At 38.3% G+C, this 16057-nt stretch overlaps 2 protein-coding genes across 2 annotated transcripts; both read right to left on the bottom strand.

Moving 5' to 3' along the window:
* Positions 1-11875: 11875 nt before the first annotated feature.
* Positions 11876-12823, bottom strand: LOC134702373 (NADH-ubiquinone oxidoreductase chain 2-like). Its single transcript, XM_063563285.1, is given in 1 exon segment — positions 11876-12823. A coding segment is annotated over 1 exon segment (948 nt).
* A 148-nt stretch (positions 12824-12971) lies between these two features.
* On the bottom strand, positions 12972-13907 carry LOC134702374 (cytochrome c oxidase subunit 3-like). Its single transcript, XM_063563286.1, is given in 1 exon segment — positions 12972-13907. A coding segment is annotated over 1 exon segment (936 nt).
* Between the last annotated feature and the right edge of the window lie 2150 nt (positions 13908-16057).

Here is a 16057-nt window from a genome sequence, read left to right as displayed (position 1 = left end):
GCGTGTTAATATTATTCACAGTATTGTTACCAACCATCTCATATGAAAGGCCTACACCTTGTTTATGAGTTTACAGCTCACCACCTCTTCCTCGGCCACCTCATGAATTTTTGTTATATATACAGGCACAAACCCCCCGCACACCGCATTTTTTTATGAGTACACATAAGCTTGGACCCCCCTTTTTACACCTCTGAAGACACCCAAAGTGTTAAGTGTCCAACTTTGTTTTTGCTCCATTTTTACTTTATTTTTAATTAGACTTAAAGCGACCAACAACTTACGCTTCAAAAATTTTTTTATTTTTAAGATACACGCCTCGTTTTCGAACCGAAAACCACATGAGCAACCAGAGCTGGGTAAATGAGGAAATAAACGTCTCAAATCCCCATTATCCTACAGCTTACAATTAGCTATAGAGCCCAAGTAACTTAGAATTTAAGGGTCAAATTCACCACTTTCTCTGCCAATAATTAGGTTGAATCTCATGTGGTCCTGAAGAATGCTTACTCCCCGCAAAGGCTTTGTAGCCTTTTCAAGCATACACTAAACCAAGTTAATTAGGTGTAAGAGACCCGTATTGACCAGTTTTTAAATAGACCATAACAGCCTAACAATAAACGAATTAACTGTAATTTTGCTTATCTTATGGATTATTTTAATAAATTATAACTATTAATACACCAATAAACTTTAACTATGAGCATTAATAACTACTGACCCCGTCTTTACTAACATCAGGAACACTGTCTTCTTCACTTACAACCACATTTCTCTGCTCGACTGGCTGACAGACATTAGCTGGGACTTCAGGCTCCACAACAGCTATTTGTTCTTCTAAAGGAACATAGCCACCCCTCAGCATGGGGGCCCCCTTCCTCCTGATTATCAGGAACAACTTCAGCGACACCATTCACAACAGCATCTCCAACAGCTGAAATAGTTTCAGGTAATGGGAGCACCCTAACAGTGTCACCCCCTCCGCCCTGACATAAGTCCCCTCCTCCAACGTCTATTCTAAACACTCAGTTTTTATATGAAAAAAAAACCATCTCACACACCCCTTAACAGTAAGCCTTTTTTTGCAGCAAACCCCTGCCTAAGCCACTCTCATACAGCCTCTCTAGTGCCCAACACATTCAACAATCTATCACTAAGCAACACACTCATTTACTAAAAAGAACCTTTTTATAAGTTAATCAGCCTATTATACAATATTATTTATGTCATTACAGATCCGTCACAAAGTATTGCTTAGCTAAAAACTCGCTCGCTTAAAGAGACCTTAAAGCTATGCATAAGCTTTTGGGTTAACAAACCCAAAAACTTCAATTAAAATAAAGCTTCGCAGGGTCTTGTTGCTCTTCTTTTACACACAGGCCTCTTCGCTTTACCCTTATGCAAGAAGTACTAAATTTATTTGCCCCACTTTACTTCAAGTAAGCTTTTTATGAGGCAATCGTGTGCATTTCTTTAGAAGATAAATTCTAAAAAACCTCAGTGAGATGAGCCTAAAACTAATTAACTCCTCTTAAATTGTTTATAAAGAAAAGCTTTAACTTTTTCTTAGGAATCAAAGTCCTACGTACTATAATACTTCTTTATAACACCTCAGAGCAATAAACTACTTTTGAGCTTAGCTTCATCAAAGCAACTGGGCCATCCCCCCACGTACAACTAAGCTAGGAAGAATTTGTAGCTCTCAGTTTATATTAACATTAGCAACTAAACACAACTTAAGAGACAGGCTATCTGGCTTGAGAATAAGAATCTTATACCCTAAGCAAATTACTGGATTTTCCAATTAACAGCTCAACATTCTAGCTTAATTTATTCACCCAGCGTACACTAATTTCATTAAAATTTTTGCCCAGAAGGCAAATATAGTAATTATTGCTATGTAACCATCCTATAACCAGCACATTTAACAGCCTAACGCCACGTTTATTTACATAAAAAGGCCTATACAATATTGTCTATAGCACTCAGATCTGTGACAGAACATTGCTTTGCTTAAAAACCTTTTATACGAAACTAACTCACTTAAAAGGGACCTCAGGACCAGACATAAACTTCATCACTTGTAGTCTTTGTAAGTTTATAACCCACCTAACCCCCTTTTAGGCGTGTTAATATTACATACTATTGTTAACACTTACTTTTTAAGACGCTCACAACCTTGTTTACAAGCTCACGCTTCTACGTTTCACAATTTTATTTAGCTTCATTTTGTTGCTGCACACCACATTTTTGTCACCTCTATTTAACCTGCTTTCCTATTTCCTCCCCTCCAGATCAGCCCCCCAGGCATTAGTGTGTCATTTTGATTTTATTTTATTTTTGATTTACTTTTTTGCTTAGACTTTAAGTGACCCATGAATTACGCTTTGGGAACTTTCATATGACTTGATTTCTATTTATTTTTTGATTTTAAGATACAGATAGTCTAGTTTTCAAACCCCAAAAAATCACATGAGCAACCAAAATTAGGGCAAACGAAAAAAATTAACACCTTAGATCCATTTCTCCTGCAGTTTACAATTAACCACAGGAAGCAAATAGCTTTAGAATTTAGGTTTAAGTTTGTTTTTTTCTACCACTAATTAGGTTAAGTCTCACATGACTCTGAAAAATGCTTACTCACTGTAAAGGGTTCAAAACCTTATCTACAACAGGTTGTAAAGCATAATCTAAAACAAGTTTGGACAGGTATGGGCATTCGCAACTAGATTTTCAATAAAATACACAATGTCAAGTAAAATTAAGTTTTACTTTGACTTATAAGTTATCTTAACTAAGGGCTTTTTACATGCATCAGCAACAGGGTTTCCGTGTAAAAGGACAGGAGAACAGGCCTTGCGGTCACTGTACCGGCCGGTAACAGGAAATGCGGTACACTATAAAACCTCATTCTTAAGGGTTTCCACAGTGTTTGGTTTTTTTTTGTCTGTTACTAGCACAAATCCATTACACACCGCCTTTTTAGAACCCTTGTTTTATTCTTTAGGTGGGTGATTGCTGCTTTTTGGCTGCATTAATAGACTGTTTTATTTTTTACCTAATTTGCAACCCGTTTTAACCCTATTTTTTAATAAAATAGCAATACTAATTTTAACAAGAACCAACGACACGCCCTACCGCCACTAATTGGCCTTCAGCTTCATAAAAGGCAACCCTTTTTATAAACTAATCAGTTTATTGCGTAGCATTATTTAAGCAATGACAGAGCCAGGGCAAAGCGTTGCTTTAGCGAAAAAGTCCTTTCGTACAAAATTAGCTCATTTTTAAAAGAGGATAGAAACTGAACTAGCTCACGCCGTTCTGAACTCAGCTCATGTTAGATTTTAAAGGGCGAACAGACCCACCATTAGAAGCTTCTACGCCTCTAGGATATCTAAAGCCAACATCGAGGTCGCAATCTTCCCCTCCAATACCATCTTTCGGGAGAAATTGCGCTGTTATCCCTAGAGTAGCTAGCCACACATATAAAGTTAGGAAATACGAGTTAGATTTATATAATAGTGAAAGACTTATTTTCACTGATCTCCCATCAAAATCGTATAAGAGCCAAAAACTCCAATTAAGATAAAGCTTCATAGGGTCTTGTCGTCCTTCTTTTACATAAAGGCCTCTTCACCTTAAAGTTAGTTTAAATTAAATTTTCAGACACAGCACCTTCTTCGTTAACCCTTTCATACCATCCTTCAATTGAAAGGCAAATTATCGCGCTACCTTAGGACGCTCACGTTAACGCCGCCGTTTACAACAAACATTACTCTAGTTGCACTGGGCAGGGACTACCTTTTACTTACATCAAAAGGAAATGTTTTTGTTAAACAGTCGAGAAGTTTAGTTTGCCGAATTCGTTTAAAAACTTTTATTTAGCCTTTAGTTTTTTAAGGTAAAACAAAATAGTAATACCAAATAAATAATATTTTTACTCGTTTTTATCATAGTCACTGGTCCTACAACCATAGGCTTATTTTAAAGTAAATGAATAACCCAATTAATCTTTTTTCCCCATCTGGTTTTAGTTAAAATACACTAATATCTAATAGCCAGTTTAAAGCCTATAGAAACCCAATTTTTTTTTAACATCAATTTTAGTATTTTTCAGCTTAACCCAAAAAATTTTACCCCTTAAATAGTTAAGGAAAATGCTTACACATCTTTTTAAGCCAACCAGATATCTAAAAGCGCGAATAGTATCTAGCCGCTATTCTTTAGTTTAATTAAATCTCTGCCACGATTTCTTAACTCAAAAAAATAACTCTCTTTTATTCGGGAAAATTAAATTCTTAAACTTGTCTTGAAAAACCCTTATGCAAAAGGTACTAAAATTTATTTATACTATTTTAATTCAAGTGCACTTTTCACAAAACAATTATGCACGTCTCTTTAAAAAAGATAAATTATAAAAAGCCTCAGTAAGAGGAATCTAGAACTGACAATTCTAAGTTATATATTAACTACTTTTAACTTATTTATGAAGAAGAAGATTAACTTTTTCTTTAGGAATCAAAGCCCTACTTACTACAATTTTTCTGTATAACGCTTCGAAGTTCTAAGTGCCAAAAAACTACTTTTGAACTTTGCTTCATCAAAGCAACTGGATCATCCCCCACGTGGCACTAAGCTTAGGCCTAACTAGACTATGGAGAATTTGCAGTTCTCAGTTATATTAACATTAACTACTAAGCACAACTTAAGAGAAATACTATCTGACTTAAGAATGAAAATCTTATGTTTTCCCTAAACTACTTAAGCAAGCCAAAGCAAATTACTGCGATTTTGAATTAACAGCTCAACGTTTTAGCTTAAACTATTTGGCCAGCATACACTAATTTCATTAGAACTTTTGCTTGGAAGGCAAATATAATATTATTTACTATATATGCATATTATAGCCTAGCAGCAACTTCCGTTACTGCTACCTTGTTACGACTTTTCACAGGTTTCCCCGCGAGCGACGGGCGATTAGTACTCATCTGATTGTATTCAGGGTAATTTTATTTTTAACCCTTACTTACAAGTCCTTCTTCAAAGGCAAGTTTTCTTATCTTATTTGTCTACTTAGTTGAGCTACCTTTTAGTAGCTCAATCTTTGAATTATTGCTTAAGTTACATCTGTATCCCAGATTAACCTTGTCATAAGCTGCATGTCAATCTGAATTATTTTTGAAGTTGTGCTACATGGGCATATAGCCAATTCTAGTAGCTGCACCTAACTAAAAGTAACTTACCTTACCGAACTCAGCAAGTAAAATAAGAGTTAGCTTCAGTAATAACCAAAAATTTTACCCGGACACTCACCATATTAGAGTAAACAACCATACACACGCACTAATAAGACAAGGCTCAAATGTAGGTGGGTTATCCTTTAACACCCAGGATCCCCTGTTTTCTATCTCAGACACCGCCTATTTATTTCTCTTTGACAACCAAATGTTTAGTTAAGAGGAACTTTTGTTTTAAACTATGGATAACAGGGTATCTAATCCTGGTTTCACTTCATAGATTCGTTAGAAGCTCACTAAACTTTAGGAATATAACCACAAAAAACCGTTAACATTACACTCTGCACCTATAGTTTTTTTATAGTTTTATAACACAACATTGACTCTAACCAATCCGCTTAAATTTATATTCGAACTGAATCTAACCGCGGCTGCTGGCATTCATCAATTGACCCCGAATTTGTCAAAAAGCTGGGTTAAAGTTTCCTTTATTAACCAATTTTCCCCACTGATGTTGAACTTGCACTTAATTTGTTCAAAGCCCGCATTTAGAATCATGAGAAGCATTTTGCCCATAAATTTAGGGCATAATCAAACCCTCCTACAGATTTGACACAAGGTACTAAAGTATCCATCTTCCTCATTTTCAATGAGACGCTTAATTAAGCTACTGTATCTTCTATTTTAGGTTTATTTTACTCTTCGTAAAGGCACCATGGTTTTTATGCACAAATACGACACCACTAATATTACAAACAGTAACACACCAGCTATTAGATATATAACCTTAACCCGCTTCTTTCAGCCATGAAACTTAGAAACAAAGACCCGCTAATTTCTCTGTACTCGTAATTCATAAGACCCATAAGGACCGCTCTGGCACAACACCTTCTGACGAGAACCATAAACTCTAGATTAAAACGATACACTTCATTGGGGTAGATCCTTAAACATACAAGAACAGGACTATTACACCCCTAACGTAAGTTAGGAACAATAAGAACCCTAACAACCTTCTAACCTCCAGTGCAACCTCCACACATGCAATTATAGACCCCCTCAATAGCACTAGCCCTAAAGAAATAGGTTGCTTGGCAATTAAGACAATCGAAAACACAGCCATCAAAATTACACATATGACTATAACTCTCATTATATAAACATAATTAAGCTTACGCCCCCCGCTACCACCAGCCCTCATACTACCAGCTGGTAGGTAAAATAATTTTTCTGAACAATTTCATTCAAACAGCTGAGTTGACCTAGTCCCTTATGGGCACCTGAGGGCCCAATAGCTCTAGTCAACCTTGATCCAGACTTTGAGCTACCATCCTGGACCCCTTAAAGAAGGCCATTTTTTCTGGGGGTGGGAGGTTTAGCCTCTCTATGAGCCACATTCTCAAAAAGAATCTTAATAGTTTGGCTGACGACCAAGGCTTAGACCCTAATTTTTCTAAGCACTCCTCATCACAAAATTAACCCTACAAAGGGAATAAGAAATACTCTGACTCTCTCATATTTCTCAAGAACTACTACAAACCCAAACCTCTCTATTTTCCTCCCTAATACCCCTCCTAAGATAATAGCCCCAATATACAGGCTAAGAAAAGGAGTTTGTATATTTAAGTGCTCATTAATCCGCAAACTTCTGCTATTAACGTAATTAGACCCAAGTATTACTCTAAATACAATCCGTGCCCTATAAAAAGAAGTGAAGATTAAACCTGTTAGCTCTAATAAATAGCACCCATAAGTTATTCTTCTGTCTATCATTCTTAGCTCAATTATTAGGTCTTTAGAGAAAAACCCTCTTATAAACGGGGCCCCTCTCAAGGACACAATTGCAACCGTTATTGCACCCATTCTTACCGGTAATCCTTGCCACAAGCTTCTTAACCCCCGGATATCTTGGATTCTTTGGTTTCTATGAATAACACCCCCTGCGCCTAGAAACAACAAAGCTTTAAATACCGCATGGGTTACTAAATGAAAAAAAGCTACAGACGGAAGAAGGATTGAAATCGAGAATATTATTAACCTTAACTGCCTCAAAGTCGAGAGTGCGATTACCTTTTTTAGGTCAAACGCAACACAGCCCTTGACCCCGCTAATATTAGAGTAAATAGTCTTAAGACTATAAGTATTTGAGTCACAAAGGGATTAGCTCTGATAATATAAAAAGAGCGAAGAATCAAATAAACCCCAGCTGTCACCAATGTCGAAGAATGCACCAAAGAGGAGACCGGTGTGGGTGCCGCCATGGCAGCAGGTAGCCATGCGCAAAACGGCATTTGTGCGCTTTTAGTTATACCTGCAAGAACTACCACAAACCCTAAATTAACCCATGTCTGCACTGGGTGGTATATATAAATTAACCACCCCCCTTCTCTTAAAAAATAGAAACTCTAAAAAGTACAAAAACATCCCCAATTCGATTAGTCAAAGCTGTCAACATAGCCGCAGATAACCTCTTATTGTTCTGGTAATAAGCCACTAATAGGAATGAGGTGAGCCCTAGCCCGTCTCAACCAATTAAAGTATTACTAAATTAGGAACTAAGATTATAAACACTATAGACAGCACAAACAACCATACTAATCCCATAAACCGCTTGTAGTATGGCTCTCCAGCTATATACCACTTGCAGTAGGTTGCTACACTTCCTCTAATTACCAAAACCGTCCCAACAAAGACTATTCTTACGCTATCTAGTAGAACTCTGAAGCTAAATGAGAGACAATTACTCTCTCAAACAGTAACTTCCAATAAATAAGCTTTTCCAAAGGTCCTCCTCTAAGAATAAATAAGTATCCAATCAGAATCAGTAAAAGTAACCCTAAGTTACTTTTTAATTGTATGATACTATTTTTACGAGCCATCTCTTAGTAACCTTGACATCAAATCGTCTCGCATAGTCCGCATCACCATAACCAGAAGGGCCAAGCAAATTCTGGCTTCGCAAACAGCTAAACATAGAATTAGTAAAATTAACCAAAACTGATTTTTAGAAACACATGGGTTACAAACAATAAGCCTAGTCTTATTATTTCAAGCCCTACAAATAAACACAAAAGGTGTTTGTTTATACGGAAGATTACAAAACAGCCTATACTTATTAAGAAAACTCCTAGGAATTTTATTCAAATCATAGCTTTAAAACACATAGTTTTCTACGACTTACAAGGCCGTCGCTTCAGCAAAGCTTTTAAAACTACCTACCTTCTATGATCCTCCGTATAGAGACACAATAAGACACAAAAAATATAACACTGAATACACGCGATTGCAACTTCAGCGGCTCCAAAAACACCTCCGCCCATTATTAACCCTTTAATACCCCCAACTCCTGTAAGCAGCCTTCTGCTATTTAACCAGCTAACTACTAACTCTCTCCTGCATATAGTTAGAATTACTTTACCAGCTCCCAGATTTAGTGTCAGACGTAAAACTAATGTTAAAGGGCGAAGTATGCCACTAATTAGCTCAACCACTACTATAAAAGGCACAAGGATTTAACGGGCAACCTGTTGGAACGAGAACTCATCAACCCCTGCTCAAATCTGCATAAAAGACTAGATAAAACTAAACAAGTTCAAATAGACAAAGCAAAGGAGAACCCGAACACAAACTGCCCTCTTACAGGGAAAAAGAATGGAAAGTTTCCAGACAGATTTAGTATCAGATTATCATGAACAGACCCCTTATTACTAGAGGAAACCCAGATAGCTTTAGTCCCCTTTCCGTTCAATCGAATCATCGAATAAGTAAAGGATAGCACCAAACTCCGAAAAGAGCTCGTACTTCTACCCTTAGTGTACACGTCTCTAATAGCACGGTTATTGGCACTATAGAAGACAGCAACCCATAACGGCATAGACAACCAAATTAAGTTATAGCTGTGAGCATCAAATCTAGAAAAAACATCTAATAACATGACTTTAAATTATTGATTACGCGATTTCTTATAAATATAAGTGATACACGTGTTATAAGGGTTAGTTCACACAAATGGCAATTGGCTATAAACATGCTTCCTTCCTGGATAAAGGTCTCGGGTACCTGCTCAGTCTATTTCACCACATAAACCCCCACTAAATACAACCCCTCGCTGGCTTACTAGAGCCTCTCATAGAAGGAACTTAAAATATATTAGAGACCCAAAAGACACAGCGGACCCATAAGAAGACACCCAATGTCAGTGAGCATAAATATCAGCGTAGTCTATATACCGTCGAGGCATTCCTCTTAGGCCTAAGAAATGCTGAGGAAAGAAGGTAGTATTTACCCAAAAAATATTGCTATAAAATGGGCTTTCCTCCATTTCTTATTAAAGCATACTCCAACAAAATTTGGCAACCAATGGTTAAGACCACAGAACACCCAAACACCGCCCTATTCTTAGCACATAATGGAAATGAGCCACCACATAAATATGTGTCGTGTAGAGACACATCCATAGAAGCCCTAGACAGTAAGACCCCTGTTAGCCCTCCCACGGTGAATAAAAACAGAAACCCAGTACTTCAGTAGGCGGCAGGCTTTATTTTGAATTTTCTTCCTGCTATAGTTGCCAGTCATCTGAATACTTTCACCCCTGTTGGAACAGCGATTACTATAGTTGCGGTAGAAAAATAGCCTCGAGTATCAACATTAAGACCTACGGTAAACATGTGGTGAGCCCACACCATACACCCTAACCCTCCAATTCCGATTATTGCGTATACTATCCCAATTAGACCAAAAACCGCTTCTTTTCCAGAGCAATGCATAATTACTTTTGATATCACACCAAAGGCAGGTAGAATAAGAATATACACTTCCGGATGCCCAAAAAATCAAAACAAATGTTGGAACAAAACGGGGTCCCCCCCTCCTGCGGGATCGAAAAAAAGTTGTGTTAAAGTTTCGGTCAAACAAGATTATTGTGATGCCCCCTCCTAGAACCGGAATTGAAATAATTAAAAGAACTGCAGTAACTCTAATCCTTAAAACATAAAGCTCCGCTCGTTCTCCTTTCATTTCTAACACTGGCATATTTTTATTGGTCCTAGCAAAGTTAATAGCCCCCACTAGAGAGCTGAGCCCAGCTAGATGTAGTGACACAATAAGAACATCCATCCTAGGGCCCCTATGATAGGGGTACACAGATAAAGGGGGGTAAATAGTTCATCCAGCACCAACTCCTTTATCCGTTCTAAAGGACAGTATTAGTAAATATAGTGCATTAGGAGATAGTCAATAACTTAAGTTGTTTATTCGCGGGTAAATTATATCTTTACCTCCTACTAGCAGAGGAATCAACCAATTACCGAAAGCTCCAATTAAGATAGGTATCACAGCAAAAAAAATTATTATTAAGGCATGCGTTGTAACCACCACATTATAGAATCAATCTCTTTTTAAGAACACTGCTCCAGGATGCCCCAGTTGCATTCGGATCATTAACCTCAACCTTGCTCCAAACAACCCTCCTCAGACTCCGCTATACAGATAAAGGGTTCCAATATCTTTGTGATTTGTTGATCACAGCCATCGACGTCACCAGGACTCCACTTCTCCATAACCCCCTACTTCTTCCTTTTTTAGTATTTTTATCATTTTATTTATCCTTACTTAGAAGCCAATCATCTAGCCTTATTAGCCCTTAGAGCCGCACTAGATTTTAGCCTCTTAATATTTTTTTCCCTATACGCTATAGTAAGATATGCCTTTTCAAACCTTCTATTAGATCCTTGAGAACTTTCATTGGTCCCATACTTCCTTAAGAAGCACTCTCGACGTGAAAACCACAGGTACACACAATACACTTCCAACAGCAAAAGTAAGCCTCTTACAATCACCTCTCATCAAAATTCGTTTCGCATAAATGCCACTTCTAGTATTAACCTACTCATTCCAAAGACCCCTCACGATATTCGTGGTAGAGACCCCCAAACAAGATAAGAAGGAAACCCCTTGAGGACAAAATCCCTAACACTCTCTTACCGTAAAAGAACATGTAGGCAAAAGGTATTAACAGCACTACCTCTACATCAAACACGACGAACAAAACTGCTACTAGAAAGAATCGGATAGAAAAGGGCCTCCGAGCTCTTCCAATAGGCTCAAATCCACACTCATATGGACTGCACTTTTCTCGGTCTAGACCCCGCTTTTCCCTTAGTAGCATAAATAACCCCGTAAACAAAAAAGACACAATGCAGACAAACGCAACTCTTAACCCCATAACCATTCTTCTAGAAAACTTATGGAAGTGTCTTTAGCTCCCAAAGCCAATATTTTATTTTAAACTATATCTAGCTAAAAAAGGGTTGACACCACTAATAGCCCCACAACCTATCGTTCTTAAATTAAACTACTTTTTTATAAGGAAAAATGGTACAAGCCATTTATAACAAAGTTAGCAGCCCTATTATGTTAATTAACTTCCTCACTTAAGAATGAAAACCTAGGCTTAATAATTAGATGCAAACCAATCCTTTTTTTTAAAGTACCATTCTACAAAAAGGAGGTAACAACTACCTATAGTTAGTTTGAAACAAAATATTTTATTTTAAATTACCTTTTTATCATACTTTTGTGGTTTTACCCACTCTTTTTGAGCCGAAATCAAAACGCCCCTGGCCTAAAAGCAGTTTCTAAATAAATCTCACCAAGATCAATGCCCCCCCTGCTAGGTTAGCCCCGATCACTATCCTCCACATAATCTTGAATTCTGCTTTGTTTTTGTCTACTAACCTTTTTATTACTATCCTATAAAAAAAGTCAATGTAGAATTTTAGCCTGATTACTGAACCTATAATACAAGCCACGATTACAGCCCTTCCTCTCATTAGAAACACCAATACTTTCGCTAGAAAGCCAAGGAAAGGAGGCATCCCCATCAGTATCAGTAACCCTATACCCCTCGCGGCTCTACTAATCTGACCGCCCATTCTTGTTTTGTTTATTATTGAGCACCCATAAAAAAACAGCCCTACCGACAGCGAGTAAACTGCAAAATACCCTACAAAGACTACTCTTGACCATGTGAGCCCTAACAGCATTCATGATGTATGCACAAACGACGAGTACGCGCTTATTACTCGTACTGAATTCTGGTTAAGGCCCCCTACTGCCCCAATTCCAGCTATCAATACAATTACTACTCACAACCCCTTAGAGGGTATAATTATTGATAAAAAGACAAGGGGGGCGACTTTTTGCCAAGTTAATATTAACCCTCTTGCTAACCATCTGCTGTTCTTAATAATTGAAGGGACCCACGAATGTAGCGGGAAAACGCCAGATTTTAACACTGTACCCGCCCCCCTTATCACCAGCCCTCTCACTACGTGCTGCTCTATCAAGGTTACAAAACCCACTAGTATCAGAATTGACCCCGTTCTTTGTACCACAAAATATTTTACACAGGGCTCAGGACTATAGTGACCATCAGGGTTTATAATTACAAGAAATCCATACAGATTTAGCTCTAAACCGAGTCACACCCCTACTATCTCTTCTCTTCTAACCCTAAGAATTGTCCCGATCAATATTACCCCTAATCTCACTAATTTTATAGGTCTTACCACAAAGCTTACCATTTCAAGTAAAGGTTACTTATAACACTTGAAAATCATAGGTCTTCTGTCCTTAATTAGACTACTTTACTCAGACTAGTAAGCGCTTGGAATCGCTTTGGTACTTGATTTCAAATCAAAACTGTTTAACTAGTCTGTATGACTCCTATTTTTAACCTTTTAAATGGTCAGGAATCTTATATCAGGACGGAGCATGCTCTTCTTGAATGTACGCATACCACGAAGGCTTTGCGTCTGGGTACTTAAACGTATAGACGTCCCCGTCTCATATTTTGAACCACCACATGTATAACCATCCTCCAAACCACACATATACTAAACATCATAATGCTACCCATACCACATCTACGAAGTGTCAGTACCAAATGCAAGCCTCAAAACCAAAGTGCCGTTGACTGGAAAACTCCCCACGCCATAGTCGGACTAACCTCACCATTAGTCAAAGAGTCCCCACAACTACGTGCATTCCATGAAACCCAGTTAGTAAATAAAACACTCTTCCATACACCCTATCTGCAATAGTGTATGAGTTTCAGTAGTATTCTCGAAGTTGCACTAGGAAGAACACAGTCCCACATAAAATTGTTACCACTAGGCCAATAAATGGCCCAACATCATAATCCTTCAAACGCATTCTCTTATGGGCTTGAGTTACGAATAACCCCCTCCTAATTAAAAGACCTGTCTCGAACAGCCTTGTCGACGACGGGTTTGGCGTGCGGATCCCTGGAGGGGGTCATCGCATCCCTAGTTCACACGAGGGTCTTAAGGCATTATGGAAGAAAGTCCAAAAAAAAGAAAAGAAGAACATTACTTCAGACAGAATAAAAAGGGCAACTCCATCACGAAATCTCTTGATTACGAAGCGAGTATGAAACCCAATATCTCCCTCACGAATTAAGTCTCGCCATCATCTAAAAGTTCTCAATAGTATACACCCCAACCTCATTCCTATTAATAGAAATCTGGGAGTTCGATGCAGTCACAAAATTAACCCTACCGCTATTCCGTTTGCCGAGATAGCCACAAAAAAGGGCCACGGACTTGGACCTGGTACATAGTAACGAGAATAAGGATTACGATTCATTGTTTAGGGTATAAACATAAACATAAAGTTCAGCGGTATCCAATGAGCCGCCAGAACAAAAACATCACAAACTCTTCTCAAGTTTAAGGACTCCCTGTGTGACACCCCCTTCCCGTGACAACAACTTCCATATAGGTATAGTCTAAAACATGCCCTAATAAAGCTTATCAGACCCAGGATAAGCAGGAACACTCCACTTATTCACCCTCCCACGCCGAAAACGAGGATTTCCCCAAATAAGTTTAGACTAGGAGGGGCTGCTATGTTGCTTGATCTTAACAGGAAACACATTAAGACTAGACTTGGGCAGACTAACAAGCCCCCTTTATTTATTACTAGCAGACGCGAGTGCCTCATCTTATAGATAGCATTCACATACCTGAACAAACCTGATGAACACAACCCATGCCCGATCATAATAATAATGGCCCCCACTACCCCTAATACCGTGTTGCTAAGCACTCCTAATAGCACAAGCCTCATATGCGCTACAGAGGAATATGCTACCAAACATTTTAGGTCCACTTGCCGTACACACGCTAATCCTGCGTAGACACCTCCTGCCAAGTTCACCACTAGTAGCAGCACAAAAAAAACGCTTCTAAGCCTTATTTGTATAACTATTATAAATCGAAGCAGCCCGTACCCTCCTAATTTTAGTACCACCCCGGCCAATAGCATCGAACCGGCTACTGGGGCCTCTACGTGAGCCTTAGGTAGTCACAGGTGAAATGGATATATTGGTAGCTTGATAAGAAACCCTAGAATGTATAGCCATCACAATCTCATTCCCCTTTTTTTTACTAGCCTTACCACAGAACTTATCCTCCTCCTCAACCCTCTAATATAGAGTTCTCTTACCCCCCATAAGAAAAAAAGAGATCCGAACACCGTATAGATTACTATATACCCCCCTGCCTGTAAACGCTCTGGCTGATAGCCTCAGCCTACAATTAATAACAACAGAGGGGCTAGCACACTTTCAAAAAAAAAAAAAAAAAGAAAGAACCTCCTCACCCTGAATCTTATCACTAAAATTAGGCTGATTCTGATAATTATTAAATTAAATCTTGCTTTCCGGTGGATCTTAACCCTCCTTAGGTAGGAAAGAATTGCTACAAATAGAGTTAGTGTAACCATTAACCCTATTACAAAGTCTGTGGTGTACAACCCGTTCAACTCTACCCCCCCTATCGCGACTCTTGTGGCGCCCATACTTAGAATAGTTAGAACGCTTAACCCAATGACACTCATATTTAGGTTTTTTATAATAATCAATGCAATAAGTCTAATTGCCAACCTTTTAACCATAAGTAAGACAGACTTTATCTGACACATTCAGTGTAAATGAATTATACTAGTTTATATTATCTTACATACACCCTAACTAGAACTACTACACACACACTAGCCATAAGTATGACACATAGAAGAACAGTCCAACACAAACTCATTAACTTATCATAACGTAAACGAGGTAAAGAAGCACGAATAACCACAAAGAAGACCGCAAAAGCCATCATAAAGACCCCGATCAACGCTTCATTTCCCCCGAAAAATATCGCCGCCCTTATAACCCTTCTGAGAAGAATACTAGAGTACTCCGCAATAAATATAACTGCAAACCCCCCTCCGCTGTACTCCACGTTGTATCCTGACACTAATTCCGACTCTCCTTCCACAAAATCAAATGGCGCCCGATTAGTTTCAGCTAGCATACACAGCATTCAGACAACTATAACTACGCACAAAGGAAAAAAGAAAAAAAAGGACCTTTGTTGGAACACCCTAATTTCTTGAAACATAAACACACCCGAGCACAGCACCACACAAAAGAAGATAAATCCTATAGGGATCTCATAAGAAATTCTTTGCGCCATCGCACGAACTGCACCTAGCAAAGAGTATTTAGAGTTAGAAGCCCATCCGGATATTATTACCCCGTAAACCCTGACTCTAGTAATAACTATAAACAGAATCACCCCGAAAACATAAAACACTTCAGCCGACTTATACGGGTATAAAAGCCATCCAAGTAAACTGATAGTTAATATTAGTGCAGGAGCCAAAATGAAGGGCCCTACGTTAGCACGTGTAGGCACAATAAACTCTTTACATAACAACTTACCTGCGTCACTAAAAGGCTGCAA

The sequence above is a fragment of the Mytilus trossulus genome, unplaced genomic scaffold (assembly GCF_036588685.1).
Source record: "Mytilus trossulus isolate FHL-02 unplaced genomic scaffold, PNRI_Mtr1.1.1.hap1 h1tg000433l__unscaffolded, whole genome shotgun sequence".
In the NCBI taxonomy this organism is placed as follows: Eukaryota; Metazoa; Mollusca; class Bivalvia; order Mytilida; family Mytilidae; genus Mytilus; species Mytilus trossulus.
This window is presented reverse-complemented; position numbering and strand designations above follow the sequence as displayed.